The sequence below is a fragment of the Hyperoodon ampullatus genome (genome assembly GCF_949752795.1).
Source record: "Hyperoodon ampullatus genome assembly, chromosome: 15".
Taxonomy (NCBI): Eukaryota; Metazoa; Chordata; class Mammalia; order Artiodactyla; family Ziphiidae; genus Hyperoodon; species Hyperoodon ampullatus.
In genome coordinates, this window is record NC_136928.1 from 23,200,579 (window position 1) to 23,218,889 (window position 18,311).

The 18,311-nt window shown below is 48.7% G+C and overlaps 1 protein-coding gene across 1 annotated transcript in view; it reads left to right on the forward strand.

Annotated features, from left to right (window-relative positions):
• NCK2 (NCK adaptor protein 2) overlaps nucleotides 1–11,172 on the forward strand; it is a 139,894-nt gene extending 128,722 nt beyond the window's left edge. The window contains exon 5 of the mRNA XM_079720474.1: nucleotides 9,914–11,172. Within this exon, the coding sequence (XP_079576600.1) occupies nucleotides 9,914–10,108 (195 nt within the window). The 3' untranslated portion in view covers nucleotides 10,109–11,172. The remainder of the gene's footprint in view (nucleotides 1–9,913) is intronic.
• The last annotated feature ends 7,139 nt before the right edge of the window (nucleotides 11,173–18,311 follow it).

An 18,311-nucleotide genomic window follows, 5' to 3' on the forward strand; every position in this document is an offset into this window, starting at 1 on the left:
TGGTTTTTTGTCAGTCTATCAGCTGTCCTCACACTCCCCTTGGAAAATGACTTCCTAAAATGTCAGGTGAGTGAATGACTTAAACTAACAGATAATTCTTCAGAACCCCAGGTTCAAAAACTGTGAGAATAGAAAAGTCAATCCTTCGAAGAATAGTCTGAGGGAAGGAGAGAACAAGAAGTGATGTGATGGTTGAATTAAATTTGAAAACTTAGCACAATATTTTGCAAAGAGAAATTATACCAAATAAGGAGAAAGGGAACCATGGGGAAGTTTGGACAGTGGGAAGAAGCAGGAAGATAGGATTGAAGGGAGGACGGAAGCTAGGTGTTCCAAAATTGGAAACAGGTACAGGACCCAGTCTAGATTTTAGTCCAGCCCAAGACAGCTTTAACAAGTTGCAGTCCCGTGGTGGCTTAAAAAGATGTCTACAAATCATCTGATACCCCTCCTTTCAAAGGGTGGAGGTGACGGCCTCCCCATCAGCAGGGTGTCACTTGATAACTCACATCTGATGAATAGAATGTGGTAGGAGAGGTGGTGGGCGACTCCCGGGACTGGATCGTAAGTGCATGTGGCTTTGCTGCGTCTGGGATCGCTTGATTTGAGGGGAGCCGGCCGCCACGTTGTGGAGGTGCTGAGGCAGCACCATGGGGAGGCTGCAAGACCAGGGATGGAGGCCTCCAAGCAGCTCATGTGAGCGGACCACCTTGTATGTGGACCTGCTTCCCCTGCTGGGCCTTCAGATGACCGCAGCCTCAGCCCATGTCTTCACTACAGCCTGATGGAGCTTGGTGGCTCCAGGTCAGTCAAGGTTTAAGGTACTCCCAAATTCCCAATTATAAATTGTTATTTAAGCCCCTGGGTTTGGGGAAGATTTGTTACACAGCGGTAGACAAATAGTACGAGTAGCCCAGGTAGAAAACAGGACCATAATGAGATAGGAGACAACAGGAACTGAAAATTAAAGTTCAGGAGATTGTGCTTTGCCCTCTGTGTTTAAAGAAAGAACAGACAGGTGGCTTTCACGTCAGCGATGTTCCTTTCCTTCTGCTGAAACCCAGAAGGAGACCTCAGAGGTACCAGGTGGCAGACGTACGGGTCTGTACAGCCTCAGTCACTCCTGGGCCAGTTAGCTCAGCGACCATCTGTTGAGTGCTTATTATGTATCAGGCCCAGTTTTTTCTCCCAAATATATAAAAATAAGAAAGAAGGAGCCTCTCCCTCAGAAAGCTTAGAGCCTCGTAGGAGAGCCATGTAAACAAGCGCTGATGAGAGTGATCAGGGTGCAGTGCAGTGTAGTGCTTCTGTGATAGGATGTAGGCCTCTTGTAGGTGATGTGGAAAGTGTGTTCTCTGGAGACTTTAATGGAAAGACTTTAAAAAAATTGATGAGATGCTGATGGCTGTCTTTATAAAGCTTCCTAGAAGGAACTTAAAGACGGGCCACTAGGTGACAGTTTTGCTTAATACCTCCCCAAAGATGCTGTGCTTCTGACATTACTGTAGTTTATTCAACTGCCCCAGTCTCTTCCCAGTTTCAGGAGTTATCTCTGTTCCGTAGTTGCAAAAACTGAAGAACTGTTGGGAAACCTGCCCAAGGTCTCAAAGCCAGTCAGTAAAGGAGCCAAAACAGGAGAGCAGACAGCCTGGTAACGGAGCCAGTGACTCAGCTCTCCTGCTTCTCAGCAGCACGACTGTGGTGGAGAACTGGGGCCTGGATGGGTCGCCGCCTGCCCGTGTCACGTGACCATCTGCTCATGGTGGACTGGTTTCTTACAGACTGGCGCTTCTTCTGAAAAAGAAAAGCTGGACAAAACATTGAGACAAACACAAAGCAGCAGAGAAGTAGACCTTCAGTAGTCTATGGTGCTGGGGGGCAGAAATGGGAGGTCAGGCCCACTGAGGGGGCAGGGCCTCCAAAAGTTTATACACTGGGATCAAAGGCAAACTGGGAATAACACCAGACTGTGATCAGTTACATCCCTCATTGAACTAAGGTGCCCTGCCCACCCTGGGTGCAGAAGCAATGCAAACCCTCTCAGAGGACAGTAACACCATTGAGAACCTCAGAGTGTCTCTTTGATTTTGTTTTATACACAATATGCAGTGTTCAAAGAAAAATTACCAGGAGACAAAACTAGATGACCAAAATCAAAGGGGGCAAAAAAAAAGACATTAGAACAGACCCACAGATTTCGAGTTTTCATTTTATTTATTTATAAATTATTTATTTATTTCTGTTTTTGGCTGCGTTGGGTCTTCGTTGCTGCGCACAGGCTTTCTCTAGTTGTGTTGAGCGGGGGCTACTCTTTGTTGCAGTGTGCGGGCTTCTGATTGCAGCGGCCTCTCTTCTTGCAGAGCACGGGCTCTAGATGCACGGGCTTCAGTAATTGTAGCACGGGGGCTCAGTAGTTGTGGCTCGTGGGCTTAGTTGCTCTGTGGCATGTGGGATCTTCCCGGACCAGGGTTCAAACCCGTGTCCCCTGCATTGGCAGGCAGATTCTTAACCACTGCGCCACCAGGGAAGTCCAGATTTTGAGTTTTGAAATGCAGTCTTTAAGGTATGTGGATAAATAGGTTCACGAAACTCAGCAAGGTGAATGTGAGCAGAGAATTAGAAGTAATAAGGGAGAATCAAGTGAGAATCCTAGGACTGAAAAATACAGTAACTGATGGGCTTCCCTGGTGGCGCAGTGGTTGAGAGTCCACCTGCCGATGTGGGGGATGCGGGTTCGTGCCCCGGTCTGGGAGGATCCCACATGCCGCCGAGCGGCTGGGCCCGTGAGCCATGGCTGCTGGGCCTGCGCGTCCGGAGCCTGTGCTCCGCAGTGGGAGAGGCCACAGCAGTGAGAGGCCCGCGTACAGCAAAAAAATAAAAAATATAAAAATAAATTAAAAATACAGTAACTGAAATTAAGGACTTGGTGGGTTTACAGCAGATTAAACGCAGCTGAAGAAAGGATTAGTAAATAGGAAGATAGCTCAGAGGAAGAGAGATTTTAGGATACACATGCAAAAAAATAAAAGGACAGAAAATACAGAAAAGAGTGTAGAGATTTTGCTACAGACTGAGTGTTTGTGTGTTGTCCTCCCCGCCCCGACTTCCCGCCTTGTTAAATTCATAGGCTGAAGGCTGATCCCCAGTATGATGGGACTGGGAGGGAGCCCTCATGAATGGGATTAGTGCCCTTATAAAAGAGACCCCCCAGAGAGCTCCCCGGCCCCTCTGCCACATGAGGACACAGTGAGAGGATGGCTGGCTGTGAACCAGGAAGCAGGTCTTCACCAGACACTGAATCTCCTGGCTACTTCACCTTGGACTTCCAGCCTCCCGAACTGTGAGGAATACACTCCTGTCATTTTTAAACCACCCAGTTTATGGTATTCTGTTGTCGTAAACAAAACTAAGATTTACAGGACCAAGTGAGAGGTTTAACATACATGTAATTGGTGTCCCCAAAGAGGGGACGTCGGGGTGGGGGTGGACAGGAGGGTGGAGCTGTATTTGAAGAGAGGTGTGCCCCTGCCCCGTGACTCACTAGTGGCCGAGCCTGGTCTTCCAGCTTCAAGTCCAGCACCTTTAGAACATCTTTCATTGTGACACATAATACACAAAAAAACTTCATTTAAGAAGTACTTGTTGGGCTTCCCTGGTGGCGCAGTGGTTGAGAGTCTGCCTGCCGATGCAGGGGACACGGGTTCATGCCCTGGTCTGGGAAGATCCCACATGCCACGGAGCAGCTGGGCCCGCCGTGAGCCATGGCTGCTGAGCCTGTGCGTCCGGAGCCTGTGCTCCGCAACGGGAGAGGCCACAACAGTGAGAGGCCCGCGTATCGCAAAAAAAAAAAAAAAAAAAAAAAAAAAATGTACTTGTTGAACCCAGGTCAGGAAGGTTGAAAAATAGGGCCCAGGTCAAGGTCAAGAGATGGGAGGTTGCTGGCCCTCCGGAAGCTACTCCCATACCTGTGTGTGCTTCCTGATTGCACCACACCTCCTGCTAGAGATCACTGCTCCCTTTCATTGTGAGCTGGTCGTTTTCTTTACTGTTTTAGACCTATGTTTGTGTGTTTTGGTTCTGCCTGCTTCTGGGTTGTACAGTTGATATCGCACTGTGGCTGCTCTGTTCTTACTTTCTTCTTTTGTCCACACTTTGTGAGATCGTTCAGTCCGTGTTGACGCATTCATTTTGTTGTTTGATGAAGTGTCCCCTCCTGTGTTTATTGACTCCTGTGGTGGACGTGAGGCACGTCGGCACCTGGGGCCAGCATGAGTAGTCCTGCCCAGACGTTCATGAACCTGTCCCCTGCTGCACCTGTACCCGCTCCTCTGAACCCGAGCATGTCCTGGGGTGAAACAGCCGGGTCCTGGAGAAAGCGTGTCTTCAGCTTCTCGATGATGCAGAGACCCTGTATCCAGGCCCGCAGCAGTTCTGGCTCGTGCTTCCACCACCAGGAGGGGTTCCCAGTACAGCTCTCTCCCTACCTCGGAAATGACTGTGGCTTGTTGGCTCCGGATGAGGGACTCACCCTGTACCCAGCATGGGAAGCGCACAGCACTCCCTCGTGTGGGCCTGCGTCGCCAGGCCATTCGCACCCCAGATGCTGGGCTGGTGGGTTTCGGTCCTCTTTCTCAATGCAGACAGGCCAGCAGACACCTGTCAAGGTTCTGTGACAAGCTTAGGGTTAGAGCATCGCTGAGTCCTCCTGCCAGCACCCCTCCGCCAGTGCAGGCGAGTGTGGCTCCATCCTTCTTCACTCGACTCCCCGGAGGCTGTTTGGGAGCTGAGCCTGGGAGGATCACAGCCCTCATGTACAAGGCCGATGGGGCCGACTTCTCAGGGATCGTGCGGGGCAAGGTCGTTCTGGGTCTGGAGCAGCTGTGTCTCCGTCAGATCCAGGGGACTGGCTCAGTGTGAAGGGAAGAGAGTCCCTGCTGTCGCTTCTGGGGGCTCCCCCACAGGGACTGTCTAGAGAAGGGCCTGACTTCTCAGGACAGGGTCAGAAGGGCATCCGCCGCCTGGGGGTGAGCTTGGCCCGGCGGAGCTGCCTCCTTCGAGAGGCTACTTAGCCCGTAAAGCTCATTCCTGTCTTGTCCTCGTGGCTCTGAGCATTTGAAAACACTTCTGGTGGTTGGCTCAGAGTCCATTTCTCAGACTGCATCAGGATCCCCGGGAGGGCTCATGAAACACAGATGGCTGGGCCCCGCCCCAGAGCTGCTGATTCAGGGGTTCCATGGCGGGGCCTGAGAATTCGATTTTTCACCTGACGGATTCCCAGGAAATACTTATGCTGCGGTCTTGGGAGCTCAGTTTGAGAACCAATGGTCCAGTTCATCTTCAGGCTTCGTTTAGAATTTAGTGGTAACACGTAATAGTGCATTTTAGTATATAGATTGGAAAATGTACTCCTGCTGAACTGAGATTTCCCCAAAGGTTCAGCAGCCCTGCTTGACATAAATTTAGTTCATTCTATGTCCTTAACTTCAAGGTTTCTACTCGGGAGCCCACGAAATAAAAAATTACTTTCTCTGCTGCCTTGGTTTTCCGGCTGTAATGCACATACACACATGACACACCATGATGTTAAATGAAGGAGCTTAAAAAAGCAAATTCAGCAAATTCGTCTGTTGATCACGGGGCTTAATTAAAACTGAGCCTCTCACATCCGACTCTGACTGACTCACCCGCTCCCTCCGTACGATGCCACTTTGTCTGTGAATTGATTAAAGTATCTCCAAAACTAGCTCAGTGCCTGGCTTGTGCTAAACTCTACAACTGGAGTCGCCTTCTATCTTTATCTGAAGGCACAGACTTATGGCACGGAATGTATATGCTTATAAAAATTAACAGATGCTCGAAACTAAACGTGACCTCACAAAAACCTGAAGCCCCAGGAGAGAGCTGAGCGGTCCCTAGTGTGTATGTGCTGCTGGAGCCAGGGGCGTGGTGACTGCCCATGGAGCTTCTCCTTCACCCACCAGGACTGATCACTGTGTGACAGTGGCCCCAGGGCCGATGCTCCGGGCCATCCTGTGCAGAGTACCTGTCGGGCGGTACCTGTTTTAGTTCTATTTTCAAAACTATATACAACATCCAACTTGGGTGGGAATACTGGAAACACTGAGGCCAGCTCACATCCACCGTGTTCAGTTTCATGAAAATACTAGTGATTTGAGAATTGTGCAGATGATTACTTAGAACGTCCTTCTGTGTTGTTTAGCTGGTTGACAGGGTCATCCGTGACATCAGCGTTCGTGGTGATTCATTTTTTTTGAGGGGCCATCCAAGGCCCCTGTGCCCCATCTGCAGTCGCCCTCCTGGGCTGGCTCAGAAATTCTTCACCCCATGGTGATTCATTTCTAAGAGATCAAGTTGGGGAAATAATTTTCAAGTTCTGTGTCTCCTTCCCCACCTGCTCTGGGCCCCTAATCCTCTAATGGCCATGATTCTGAAACTAATACATAGCCCAAGGCCTAATCAGAGATAAAACTTCCTGTCTCTTCCTGGGTTTCCTCCAAGTCATCAAGCCCTGGGTTTAGTATGGAGATAAGGTGAGGTTTTTCCCTTAAAGATTTTTTATTTGGTTGGTTTGGGGCAAAGGGACACACAAATACAAACTATAAATCCATGTGTCTCTGAGATGCGTTTCTGCCGACAGCTGTGACAGGTGGCAGCCCGCCCCAGAGTTGGATTTTCTCAGACCCCCATTTCCCTGAGTTGTCATTCGTTTATATGGAGTGATCTCTTGTTTTGCAAGATTTGTACACTTTAAATCAAATGTTTGCAAAGTCAGCGTAAAAGCCAGTGGATGGGGGGTGGTGTGCTTGCTGGTTTTGTCCTGCTGGGGCCGGGCTGGTGGGTGCTCACCAGCAGTAAGTTCCTGGGTTTGGAGAAAGGAGGCATCCTGGTCTAGGAATTCAGTTTAGACCTCGATTATCCGGCGCCCACCATCCGCAGGGCTCCCTGCGGAACACAGCCGTGGATTAGACACGGCCCTACCCGGCCTGATGCGTCAGGACGCTTTCTGCTGGACAGTAGCCAAGGGAGGCAGAACTAATCCGGTTTGGATGGGGAGGCTTCTCCAGGGTGGTCAGCTTGTGAGCTGAGACCTACGGGAATGGTCGACAAGGAGGGGGACAAAGGCTGGCTCAGAAACCACATGACCAGGAGTGCAAATGGGACTGGGGTTGGGAGGGGCCTCCTTCCGTCTCATTGGTCGGATCTGGGGAAGCGGGGACAAGCTGACACAGCCCTGGTGGGCCGTGGTGGGTGGCTGGGTTTTATTCTGAGGCCACCGAGGGAGGCCAGTGTCCGTCTTCCTCTCCCTCAGCCGCGCCAGCCACTTAGTGCCTCCGGAGCGGCAGGACCCTCTCCCTTTCTTCACCGACGTCCTCCCTTCCCTCTTCAGCGCTCACCCACCAGCGCGTGTCTCGGGCCCAGGTCCGGTTTCTGTGGTGGCCTCTCCTGACCTCCCGCCCCAAGTTTAAATGCCCTGTGCCACCTCAGTGCCCTCTCCTTTCTCTCTGCAGAACTCAGCACAATTTGCGCCTATGTACCAGCTCCTTCTTTATCTGTTTCCCCCACTGGATGGTCACTTCCAAGAGAGCAGAAACCCATGTAGAGCATACATGCTGTGCTCTCATGCACACGCATCCAGGGCATGGCCTGTTTGGTGTGAGTCCATGTTCAGTAAATAATTGTTTATCAAATTCAGCAACGCTTTTTTTCCCCAAAGAATATTCCTCATTCAATGTCTTACCCTACATTTTTTTTCAATAAATGAGATGAAAGACTAATTTTAATAAAAGTAGTAATATCTTTCTAAAATATAATATATTCACATATACGTAGGGCACTGACGTAATCACAAATTTAAACATTTCTCAATAAAATCTGTACATGAACCATAGTATAGCCGCCTCTGGGATACTATGAACCATGTTAAAATGCAACCAGAATTTTCCACTGCTCTTAAAATATTTATTTTTAAATAGCTGAGAATTAGAAAAATTTAAATTTTTTAAATTGAAATATAGTTGATGTACGATATTCTATAAGTTACAGGTGTACAATGTAGTCATTCACAATTTTTAAAGGTTATACTACAGTTATTATAAAATACTGTTATTATAAACAGTATTATAAACTGTATAAAATACAGTTATTATAAAATACCTTGTTGTATAATATATCGTTGTAGCTTATTTTATACCTAAAGTTTATACCTCTTAATCCCCTACCGCTATATTGCCCCTCCCCGCTTCCCTCTCCCCACTGGTAACCACTAGTTTGTTCCGTATATCTGTGAGTCAGCTTCTTTTTGATGTTCGCTAGTTTGTTGTATTTCTTAGATTCCACATGTAAGTGATATCATACAGTATTTGTCTTTCTCTGCCTGACTTCTTCACTTAGCATAATGCCCTCCAAGTCCATCCATGTTGCTGCAAATGACAAAATTTCATTCTTTTTTATGAATGAGTACTATTCCATTGTATATATGTATCACATCTTTTTTATACATTCATCTGTTGACAGATACTTGGGTTGCTTCTGCACCTTGGCAATTGTAAATAATGCTGCTAAGAAACGTTGGGCTGCATGTATCTTTTTGAATTAGCATTTTGGGGTGGGTTTTTTTTGGATATATACCCAGCAGTGGAATTGCTGGGTCATATGGCAGTTCTATTTTTAGTGTTTTGAGAAACCTCCGTACTGTTCTCCACAGTGGCTGCACCAATTTACATTCCCACCCACAGTGCAAGAGGGTTTCCTTTTCTCCACACTCTCTCCCAACATTTGTTATTTGTGTTCTTTTTGATGACAGTCATTCTGACAGGTGTGGGGTCATATCTCCTTGTGGTTCTGATTTGCATTTCCCTGATGATTAATGATGTTGAGCATCTTCTCATGTGCCTGTTGGCCACCTTCATTTCCTCTCTGGAAAATGTCTATGCCGTTCATCTGCCCATTTTTTTAATTGGGTCGTTTGTTTTTTGATATTGAGTTGTATGAGCTGTTTATATATGCTGGATATATATTAAAAAACCCTCATTGGTCACATCATTTGCAAATATTTTCTCACATTCAGTAGGTTGTCTTTTCATTTTGTCGATGGTTTCTTTTCCTTTGCTGTGCAAAAGCTTTTAAGTTTAATTAGGTCCCATTTGTTTATTTTTGCTTTTATTTCCTTTGCTTTAGGAGACAGATCCAAAAAAATATTGCTACAAAATTTATGTCACAGTGTTCTGCCTATGTTTTCCTCTAGGAGTTTTATGGATTCCAGTCTTACATTTAGGTCTTTAATCCATTTGGAGTTTATTTTTGTATAATGATGTTAGAGAATGTTCTAATTTCATTCTTTACAAGTGGCTGTCCAACTTTCCCAGCACCGCTTACTGAAGAGACTATCTTTTCTCCACTGTATATTCTTGCTTCCTTTGTTGTAGATTGATTGACCGTAGGTGTGTGGGTTTATTTTTGGGCTCTCTTTTCTGTTCCATAGACCTATGTGTCTGTTTTTGTGCCAGCACCGTGCTGTTGGGTGAACTTCTAATAGTGGTAGAAGTTAGAGAAAGTGAAACTTCTAGCTGCTGCCTGTATAGAAATCACTTTTTACAAATTCAAGAAATAGCTTGAGGAAATAAAAATTTAACACCGGTTATCACTGGTGCTGTGCGTTCCATAATGAGTCTCCAGTTTTCAAATAACGAAATACATTTAGCACCGAAACCCTACTAAGCAAAGTGTCAGTTTTCTTCACTGCAGAACATGAGCATCTCAGCCGGCCTCTGGGTCATTGTGAAGATCAGGAGCTGCCCCGGGTGTGGACGCAGAGCCCGGTGCCCCGCCCCCGGCCCTGCTGTGGCTCGTGGCCCAGGGCCGGGTGGTAACTGGTGTTCTCTTTCCTCTGCAGCCCAGTGACTTCTCCGTGTCTCTCAAAGCATCAGGGAAGAACAAGCATTTCAAGGTGCAGCTGGTGGACAACGTCTACTGCATCGGGCAGCGGCGCTTCCACACCATGGACGAGCTGGTGGAGCACTACAAGAAGGCCCCCATCTTCACCAGCGAGCACGGGGAGAAGCTCTACCTCGTCCGGGCGCTGCAGTGAGCCCAGTGGACGCGCCCCGGAAAGGCGCCCCGGCCCGGGCTCTCCTGCAGGCCCGCTGCCGGTGGCCGTCCCGTCCTTGCTCTCTCCAGCTGGCTTCCCTTTCTGTCCGGGTCGGTTCGTTTGCCAACGCCCTCCTTTGCCGTCCCAGGCCCTCCTGGACGGTTTTAGTGATGGGGAGGTGGAAGGGGATGAGTCAGCTCACTTTATTCCTTCTCCGTGGGAGCCAGCCTTAGTCTGTGCAAGTCGCTCGTGCCAGCAAACCCCCCCTTTAAAGACATCGGGCGCGGTTTGGATGCACCAGAGCTGCCCTTACTTCCGTGAGCCACAGCGCACGTGACAGCGGGGCTGGGCCCTGGGTGGCACCTGCCCAGGGACCACCTGTCCTGGTCCCGGCATCCCTGGATCTGTGTCATTTGCGTTCACACAGCTCTCAGACTCTCCGGGGGTGACCCCGGGCACTCGTAGCAATACTGGAACCACCGGGTGAGACGGGAGGGAAGAAGCTGTCCAGTGCCTTTGGGGCTGCACTTGCAATAAAGAAAAGAGGTCCTGGAAAGTCAGTCCGGAGACTCGGAAAGACAGAGGTTTCGGAAATGTTCCCCCAAGATGTGCCATCTGCATAGTGCTTTTTCCTCTTGCCCTTCGGCTCGTTTCAATTTCACGATGATGTATTTAATTCTCAAAGTAATATGTATCTATAGCCATTTGTTGACACTAATACAGGTGATTAAGGAAAACAGCTGATCTTTGGGAAGGGGAGCGACCAACACTTCACACACACACACTATATATATATATATATATATATATATATATATATATGAAATTTGCTTTACAGGGAAATTTTTCAGGGTTTACAAAAGGATATGTGATTGGTAGTAGGAGACACAGAATGTTTATGAAGAAATTGCATTTTCTTTTTTCTTTACATTTGAACTCCTTTATAGTTTAAATATACACTCTTGAGATGGCACATTCCTACAGCTGAGGAAGGGGTCTTGAGACCTCCTAAACTTGCATACTCAGTTTTTTGGATATTGTAATAAAAAAGTATTATGACACGACTCTGTGTGTGTTCATCTGTGGCAAAGCTGGGACTCAGCAATGGGGCAGGAGCCCCTGCAGCCTTTCCTGAAATGCTCAGTACCCGAGGTGGGGAGCATTTCTAGAGAGGTGTTCTAACAAATTTATTACTTGTGTGTTTTCTTTTTCTACCGCCGCATTTTTGTATCTTGAAATAATTTTAATTAGAGCGACTCCAAGAGAAACCAGAACCTCAAGCTTACCTTTACTCTTTGGAAATTATCTGTTAAAAATATTTCACCAAACTGTTGTCAGCTAGCCCTCCCTCCCCCAGCTTTCCTCTCCCCCCTCCAGCTTTCCTCTCCCCTGTCCCGCCTGCCTTCCGTCCCGCCTGCCTTCCGTGCGCTCGGGAAAGCCTTTGTCGACCCCCCAAGGGCACTGGGCACCGGGAATAAAGAGCCACAGGGCACGGCCTTGGTGCCCCCATGGCTGATCACAGCTGACGTGTGCTCAGCCCTCCCTCTGGGCCGGACATGGCATCCTCGTCCCAGCTCCTCGAGGCGGTCCTGGGATCGTCCCTGTCACACAGATGGAGAAGGTGAGGGACAGGTGATCGCAAGAGGCACGGCTGGTGCCTCATGGGGCAGGTGACAAGCCCAGGACTCTGGCTTTGGGGCCACGCCCTCCCAACAGCAGCCGGGGAGGCTTCCAGGAGAAGTAAGGTATGTGGTGAGAGTTTGCACTGAATCTGCCATTCCTGTTCTCTGTGAGTTCATTATATCTTTAGTTGTTGCCTTTGAAATTAGACATCTGGTGTCTGGGACCTGAGGTTGGGGACACCTAGTTACATAAGAACAGAGCTCCAGGTGGGTGAGGCAGACCATCACCTTAGCCAAAACAGGTGGGTTCTGGACGTTGTCATGGAAATCCCACTTCCTCCCAACTCTGATCTGCCTGCTGTGTGTACCATGTTGACATCATGCGGGAATCCCTCTACACCGTGAGTGCCTGGACAGTGGAAACACTGATTTACACAGCAATTCAGGAGGAAACAGTTAAAGGACACACTACAGACACGTTTTGGCTTCAGGAACTTCTTTAAGGCTTATAGTTGTCATTGACAATTTTTTTTTTTTTTTTTTTTTTGCCGTACGCTGGCCTCTCACTGTTGTGGCCTCTCCCTTTGTGGAGCACAGGCTCCGGATGTGCAGGCTCAGTGGCCATGGCTCATGGGCCTAGCCGCTCTGCAGCATGTGGGATCCTCCCGGACCGGGGCACGAACCCGTGTCCCCTGCATCCACAGGCGGGCTCTCAGCCACTGCGCCACCAGGGAAGCCCGACAATTATTTTTAATCTCAGACGACCGTGTGGGAGTCTCCAGCTGCGTGGGGTCGATCAGGATTCGTATCTATGCACTCCGGGATATATGTACTCCGGGACGTGCTAGCACCAGGTGGGCCAGCGGAGGGTGAACTGGTAGTCCCAGTATGAGCCTGTCGATAGATTGGGTGCGGGGAAGGGGATGTCAGGCAGGGTACCCGTGTGGTTTGGAGCGTGGACCACCGATGCTCTGTCCAGGTGGCACTTGTGCCATCACCTTCCTGCCTGGCCAGACATTTCCTGGACAAATCTGGTTTTGCTGTTCCCTTGCCTCTTTGCACAGACAGCAGAGGACAATAAGGTCGACTCTGCTCATTTGCTTGCATGAAACGTGCCTTCATTTTCCATTGACAGCCTGTGCATTACAGTCTGAAACTACCAGGATCTTACAAGTGGCTTTTGCCAAATGCCATTAAATCCTGTTTCTAGGAGCTAAAGCTGTCCATCTTCTCTTCCAAAGTGCCTCACAAATTAAAGTATTAAATTGTAAATTAGAATCTTTGTATCTCCTGAAACTCTGACGTTTCCAAACAAAGCATTTTTGGTGCCTTACAGTTTTGTCTTTGGTTTCTCTGTACTGACTGGTTCATAATCTACTTTTTTCACCATTTCTACCGCCCAGCACCAGAATGCCAGAATAATTTCTCAAGACCAAAGTTCAGAACTGAGAGGATAAAAAAGCTTGAAAGTATTCTTTTAAAATGCTACTTTTCAATAAACACAGGTCTAGTTTGGGCCATTTGCTCACTAGAATCCAGCATTATTCATCTGTGAGTGTTTGATTCACGTAATTAACATCATTTCCGTGCTAACACCTGGCCCGGGTGCCCTCTGCTGTCCCCAGACACAGCCTCCCCTGTCCAGACGTGGCCGCTCTGGTGGGAGTGCTGGGTCATCCTTCTTGACCCCGTGACTTCAAGCAAATTATCCAGCCTTTCTGAGTGTTTGTGCACAAGTGAGTAGGGCTGCTTCCACCTCTGTACTGAGGGTCGTGCGGGGTCAGCTGGGGTGGCGCCCTGGACAGGATCATAGGCTGTGGCCACGACCACAGGGGATGCCAGCCAGGCCTCTGTGTGTCATGTGACCCACGTGACCCTGCCCTCGCTCCCCGTGGGCTTTCTCAGGGGCCCCACCCAGAGCTCTGGCCCCAGGAGGCCCTCAGGGAGTGTGGTCCTCACCCTGCGGTCTTAGAGCCAACCCGCCCCCTCTCTTAGAGCTCAGCCTCGTCCAGCGTTTGAAGAGGTGCTGCTCCAGCCAACTCCTCCTCCAGGAGCTGCAGCCCCAAAGCCACGCTCGACCACATCCTCACTTGGGTAGCTGACAAGCCCGCATCCCTGGAAGTCACCTCTCTTGAGGGGGACACCCCTTGGTTTTCTCCATGTTATTGGGAGGAAGCCCTCACCTTTCTCAGCCCCAGCTGGCAGCACCGTAGCCGTCGAGCATCAGGCAAAAGCTGAACAAGCCAACAACCAAAGGTCCTGAAGACCTTTGCCCTGTCTCAGCTACTGTCGCTGTGACAAAATACCATAACCAAGTGGCGTAGAAACAGCAGATTTACTCCTCAGGGTTCTGGAGGCTGGAGGTCTGAGGTGGCGGTGTCAGCATGGCAGGGCTCTGGCGAGGGCCTCCCAGTTTGCAGACCTCCGACTTGGACCCTCCAATGGTGGAGAGAGAGCCAGCGGCCCTCCGGCTGCTCTGATAAGGGTGCTAATCCTCTTCAGGAGCGCCCCACCCTCACGACCTCATTGACGCCCGAAGGCCCCACCTCCTGACACCTCATGGGCCAGCAGGTTGCCTCTTCCGAGCACTTCCCTGGAGGTACCGCGTACCTAGTTAATATGCACACGTTACTGATAGGTTCCGAGGGTCGACAAATGTGTTTATGGTTCTCTGGCTGCTCTCGCTATGTGGATGATGCTGACGACTTGAAAGGATTGTAAAAGAAAGTTTTGGTTTTTTAAGAGTCTACCTCTTTCATGGTAGAAAATGCAGTTTTCTATTGCATTACAAATATTACAAAAAACTATTGCAATACAAATATTTTTTAACTTAGAGGCAATGGAAAAAGTTGGACATACTAAAAATATATACTTGTTCCGAGGAAGGTGACCAGGAAAATTAAAAGTATAATTCTTCAATCAAGATGCTGCCATATTAGGGAAATGATGATAGTTTCATAAGTTCTTAAGTAGGATATCATCAGATGACAGGTTTGATGACATGGATGTACAGCAAACTACCCTAAAGGAAGAAACTGGAGAACTGGGATCCCTCCACCACCAGATTCTGTTGGGGGGGCGGATGCAAACATGCAGCCCAGAACACCCTCTTCTCAGCAGGTGGTACCCCACTGCCAGATACAGTGATTCAGACCTGGAGGGTAACAGCTCCATCCGCGAGAAAACGCTCCTCCACGAGCTCCTCAACTGCGCTGATACCCACTGGAGGGCAGAGGCTCCCGGGACCTCCTGTGGATAGTGGGGCCGGCTCAGCAGGTACTATTCTGTCTCCCACTCTGTGTGCACACCTCCTGCAGCCTCACAGCCTGCCCTTTCTCTGCCTTGTCTGGAGAGAAACATCTGGTTGTCAATGACTAGAATGGGCTTTTTTAAAACACAAAAAACCAAACCAATCCTTATTTGCCTGCACCTCCACTTGGATTTCTCCTAGCACAGCTCCCAGCCTCACAAGCTAACTGGAAAGATGCGTGATGTTCCATCCTGGGGGGCAGGTCCTGTTGCTTGACTGGAAGTCACTACTGAAGATGGATGAGCCTGATGGCTGGTATAAAAACCCACTGCATGGACATATATACTACCAAATGTGAAATAGAGAGCTAGTGGGAAGCAGCCACATAGCACAGGGAGATCAGCTCGGTGCTTTGTGACCACCTAGAGGGGTGGGATGGGGAGGGTGGGAGGGAGATGCAAGAGGGAGGGGATATGGGGATATATGTGTATGTATAGCTGATTCACTTTGTTATACAGCAGAAACTAACACATCATTGTAAAGCAATTATACTCCAATAAAGACGTTAAAAAAAACCCCAAAAAACTCACGGTGACAGTGTTTTAAAATGCATGGCCTCCTCCTCAGGGGACGGGCATTTGACCAGCCCCTAAGCTCGGCTCGGGGACCAGGTTCTGCAGCCAAAGTCAGGAACCAAAGACCAGAGCCTTGTACTCGAGCTCCCACTGATGGGTGAGCCTGTGGAAGAATAGGTCGTGGCCTGGGGAAACCCCAAGGCCAAGGAGGCAGTGGTCCTCCCTTCCTGGTTGTTGAACTGCAACTTTGGCATCCGCCTTGGATCTAAGCCTGAGGCTGACCTGGGTCACTCCAGCAGCATGACCTCCACCAAGTCCTGAAACCCCTGTATCTTCATGGCCTTGGAAGCACGGGTGCAGACCTACTCTCTGCTTAGCCATTTAAGGGTGATATTATAACGGTTAGACGTTATCATACGTGTAGATAAGGTGAGCTGCTTTGCATAATAACGTAAAATGCTTAGAACCTTTGTACAGCCTGTTAAATGATCTTAATGAAAAGGGAAAAATAGATTAATATGCTGAATTATTATCTAAATGAAGCCATTGGTAATCCAAGCTTCCAGACCACATCTGCTGGTGGGACCACGGAGCCCTGGTTCAAACGATTTCAACCTAGAACATGGGTCTAGTCACAGATGGAATTCAGACGCAGAATTCCTTTCTACAAAGACCAGGAGCTCCCTTCCAATGCCATGAATAGTAGAGAATAATAATAAGGCATGACCTTGAAGTAATGAAACCAATTAACATATTTGCCCAACCAGAATGCAGATGTCCAAATAGATGTTAATTTCATCACCGGTCACATTCGGTGTTGGAGATTTAGGGGCAACATCTTTGCTGAAGTGCTTTGGCTCGTTCCTTGGAGAAAGCCCATCTCTACTGTGGTGCAGCCTTTGACTCCCCATGGTAGATCTTTAGGGTGGTTGTTTTGTATTTTGGAGGTTTTTTTAGGTGGGAATGGTGACCTTGGTTATAAAACTAGAATTTATTTTAAGGAATTGGTGACATTTTATTTTCTTCACAATTTCTAATATTTCCCAAATGTTCTACAGTGGATATGAATGATCTGACCGAAAAGTACATTTAAAAAAATTCTTATGTATTTTAAATGGCATGGACCAAAATTGGGTGAATAAAAATCAGTGTCCAATCGGTTGCACTGGTTGTAGAAAAATATTTAGGAGAGAGGTTTCTGCTGCTGACTTTGCTTGGTTTCTGGTGGTATTAGAAAATAATTTTATCTTTAGTCAATGTTTTCATCAAAAATGCCTGTTAGAAACCTGTTTGTCAAATTTTAAAGTGTAACGAAGTCAGTTAACAGCATGGCGGATGGAGCAGAATACGGAATTCATAATCTAGGTCATCTAGAAAGATTCCTTGAGAACCTTCTCAGTGAAGCCTCCCTGACCATCCTGATCATCCTTATTCTGCTCTTATTTCCCCCCCCCCCCATAGTATTTACCAATTCCCTAATTTACTCTGGTTATTATTTACTGTCTGTACACACACACCTCGCAGGGCTGGAATTAAGTTCCACAAGGGCGGGGATATTGTGTTGTCAACAGCGTTTAGCACGTAGTAGGTCCTCACTATTTGTCTCATAGCTCTGCGTGAATCAACCTGAGAGGAGAGAGCAGTGGACTCAGTCCTTTCATCCCTGAACGCGCCTTGAGGATGCCCTTGAAAAAGATGCTTGCTTGGCTGGGAATGGTTAGCGCATCCATATTTCTTCTTTCAAAAGTCTAGGCGGAGTTCCATCATCTTTCCGGCTCTTGGTAAGCCCAGCTCTGTCTCTGTGTTCCCGTCCTCCCCCCACCCCGCCATCACGCGCTCCCGCCTTTCTCGGGCAGCTCCACGCCCGCTCCAGCCCCGCACCACCTCTTCCTCCGTGAGGGGCTCGCAGGCCCCCGGCTCGCAGCGCCCGGCTGCGCTGAGTAGGAGCTGCCAACCGCGCTGCCTTGCCCCTTGCCTCCCCTCAACCATCCGTCCTTCCCGGAAACGGGCTTCCATCTCCTCACTTCGCTGCTAGGAAGGCCCATCCGCTCCTTCCTGCCCACAGACATGATGACGTCCAAACTCCAGAAGCTGGCGCGATCCCGCTGCCCTTGGCCCCGCAGGTCCTCGGCGTCTCCTGATCAAAACTATGTTCTCACGATCCCACCGACAGGCTCTGCCAGGCACTCCCGCCTCCCTTCTGCGGCCGTTTTTGTAGTAAGAGTGACTTTGCCCATCAGGCCCGCGTCCCAGCCTCATCCCCACCTCCTCCTTAGTCACACTGCCCCTACGGGAAGACCTCGGTGTGTATCTGTGCCTGGCTGCTGCTAGCCAGCCTCTCTGTGTGTCTGTGTCTCCTCTCTCCCGTCAGACTGTCAACAACTCTAGATCAGGTTGAACAATACAAAATTGCCTTTTTTTTTTTCTAGGTCAGAATGGTTGAATGTTGGCGATTTCTTACGGTTCAACCTAAAAACTTTTCTCAAAGTTCTTAACACTGTGCTCCCCGACGTTGTAGAGCTTAGCAAATATTTGTTGGTTAACAAGAGAGAAAAAGGGAAGCTGTAAAATGTGAAAATCGCATCCTTCTCTCTGGCTTAATGAGAGTTAAACCAAACCCACCTTAAACACTCGGAAGGAGGCCTGGGCATATAATCGCACGTTGATGGGAAAGTATATTCCAGGTCCCAGTGGTACTTTGGTTTATATGCAAACCTTGTGGGAGGACAGACCACCGGCCCCTGGGTCTGCATCTC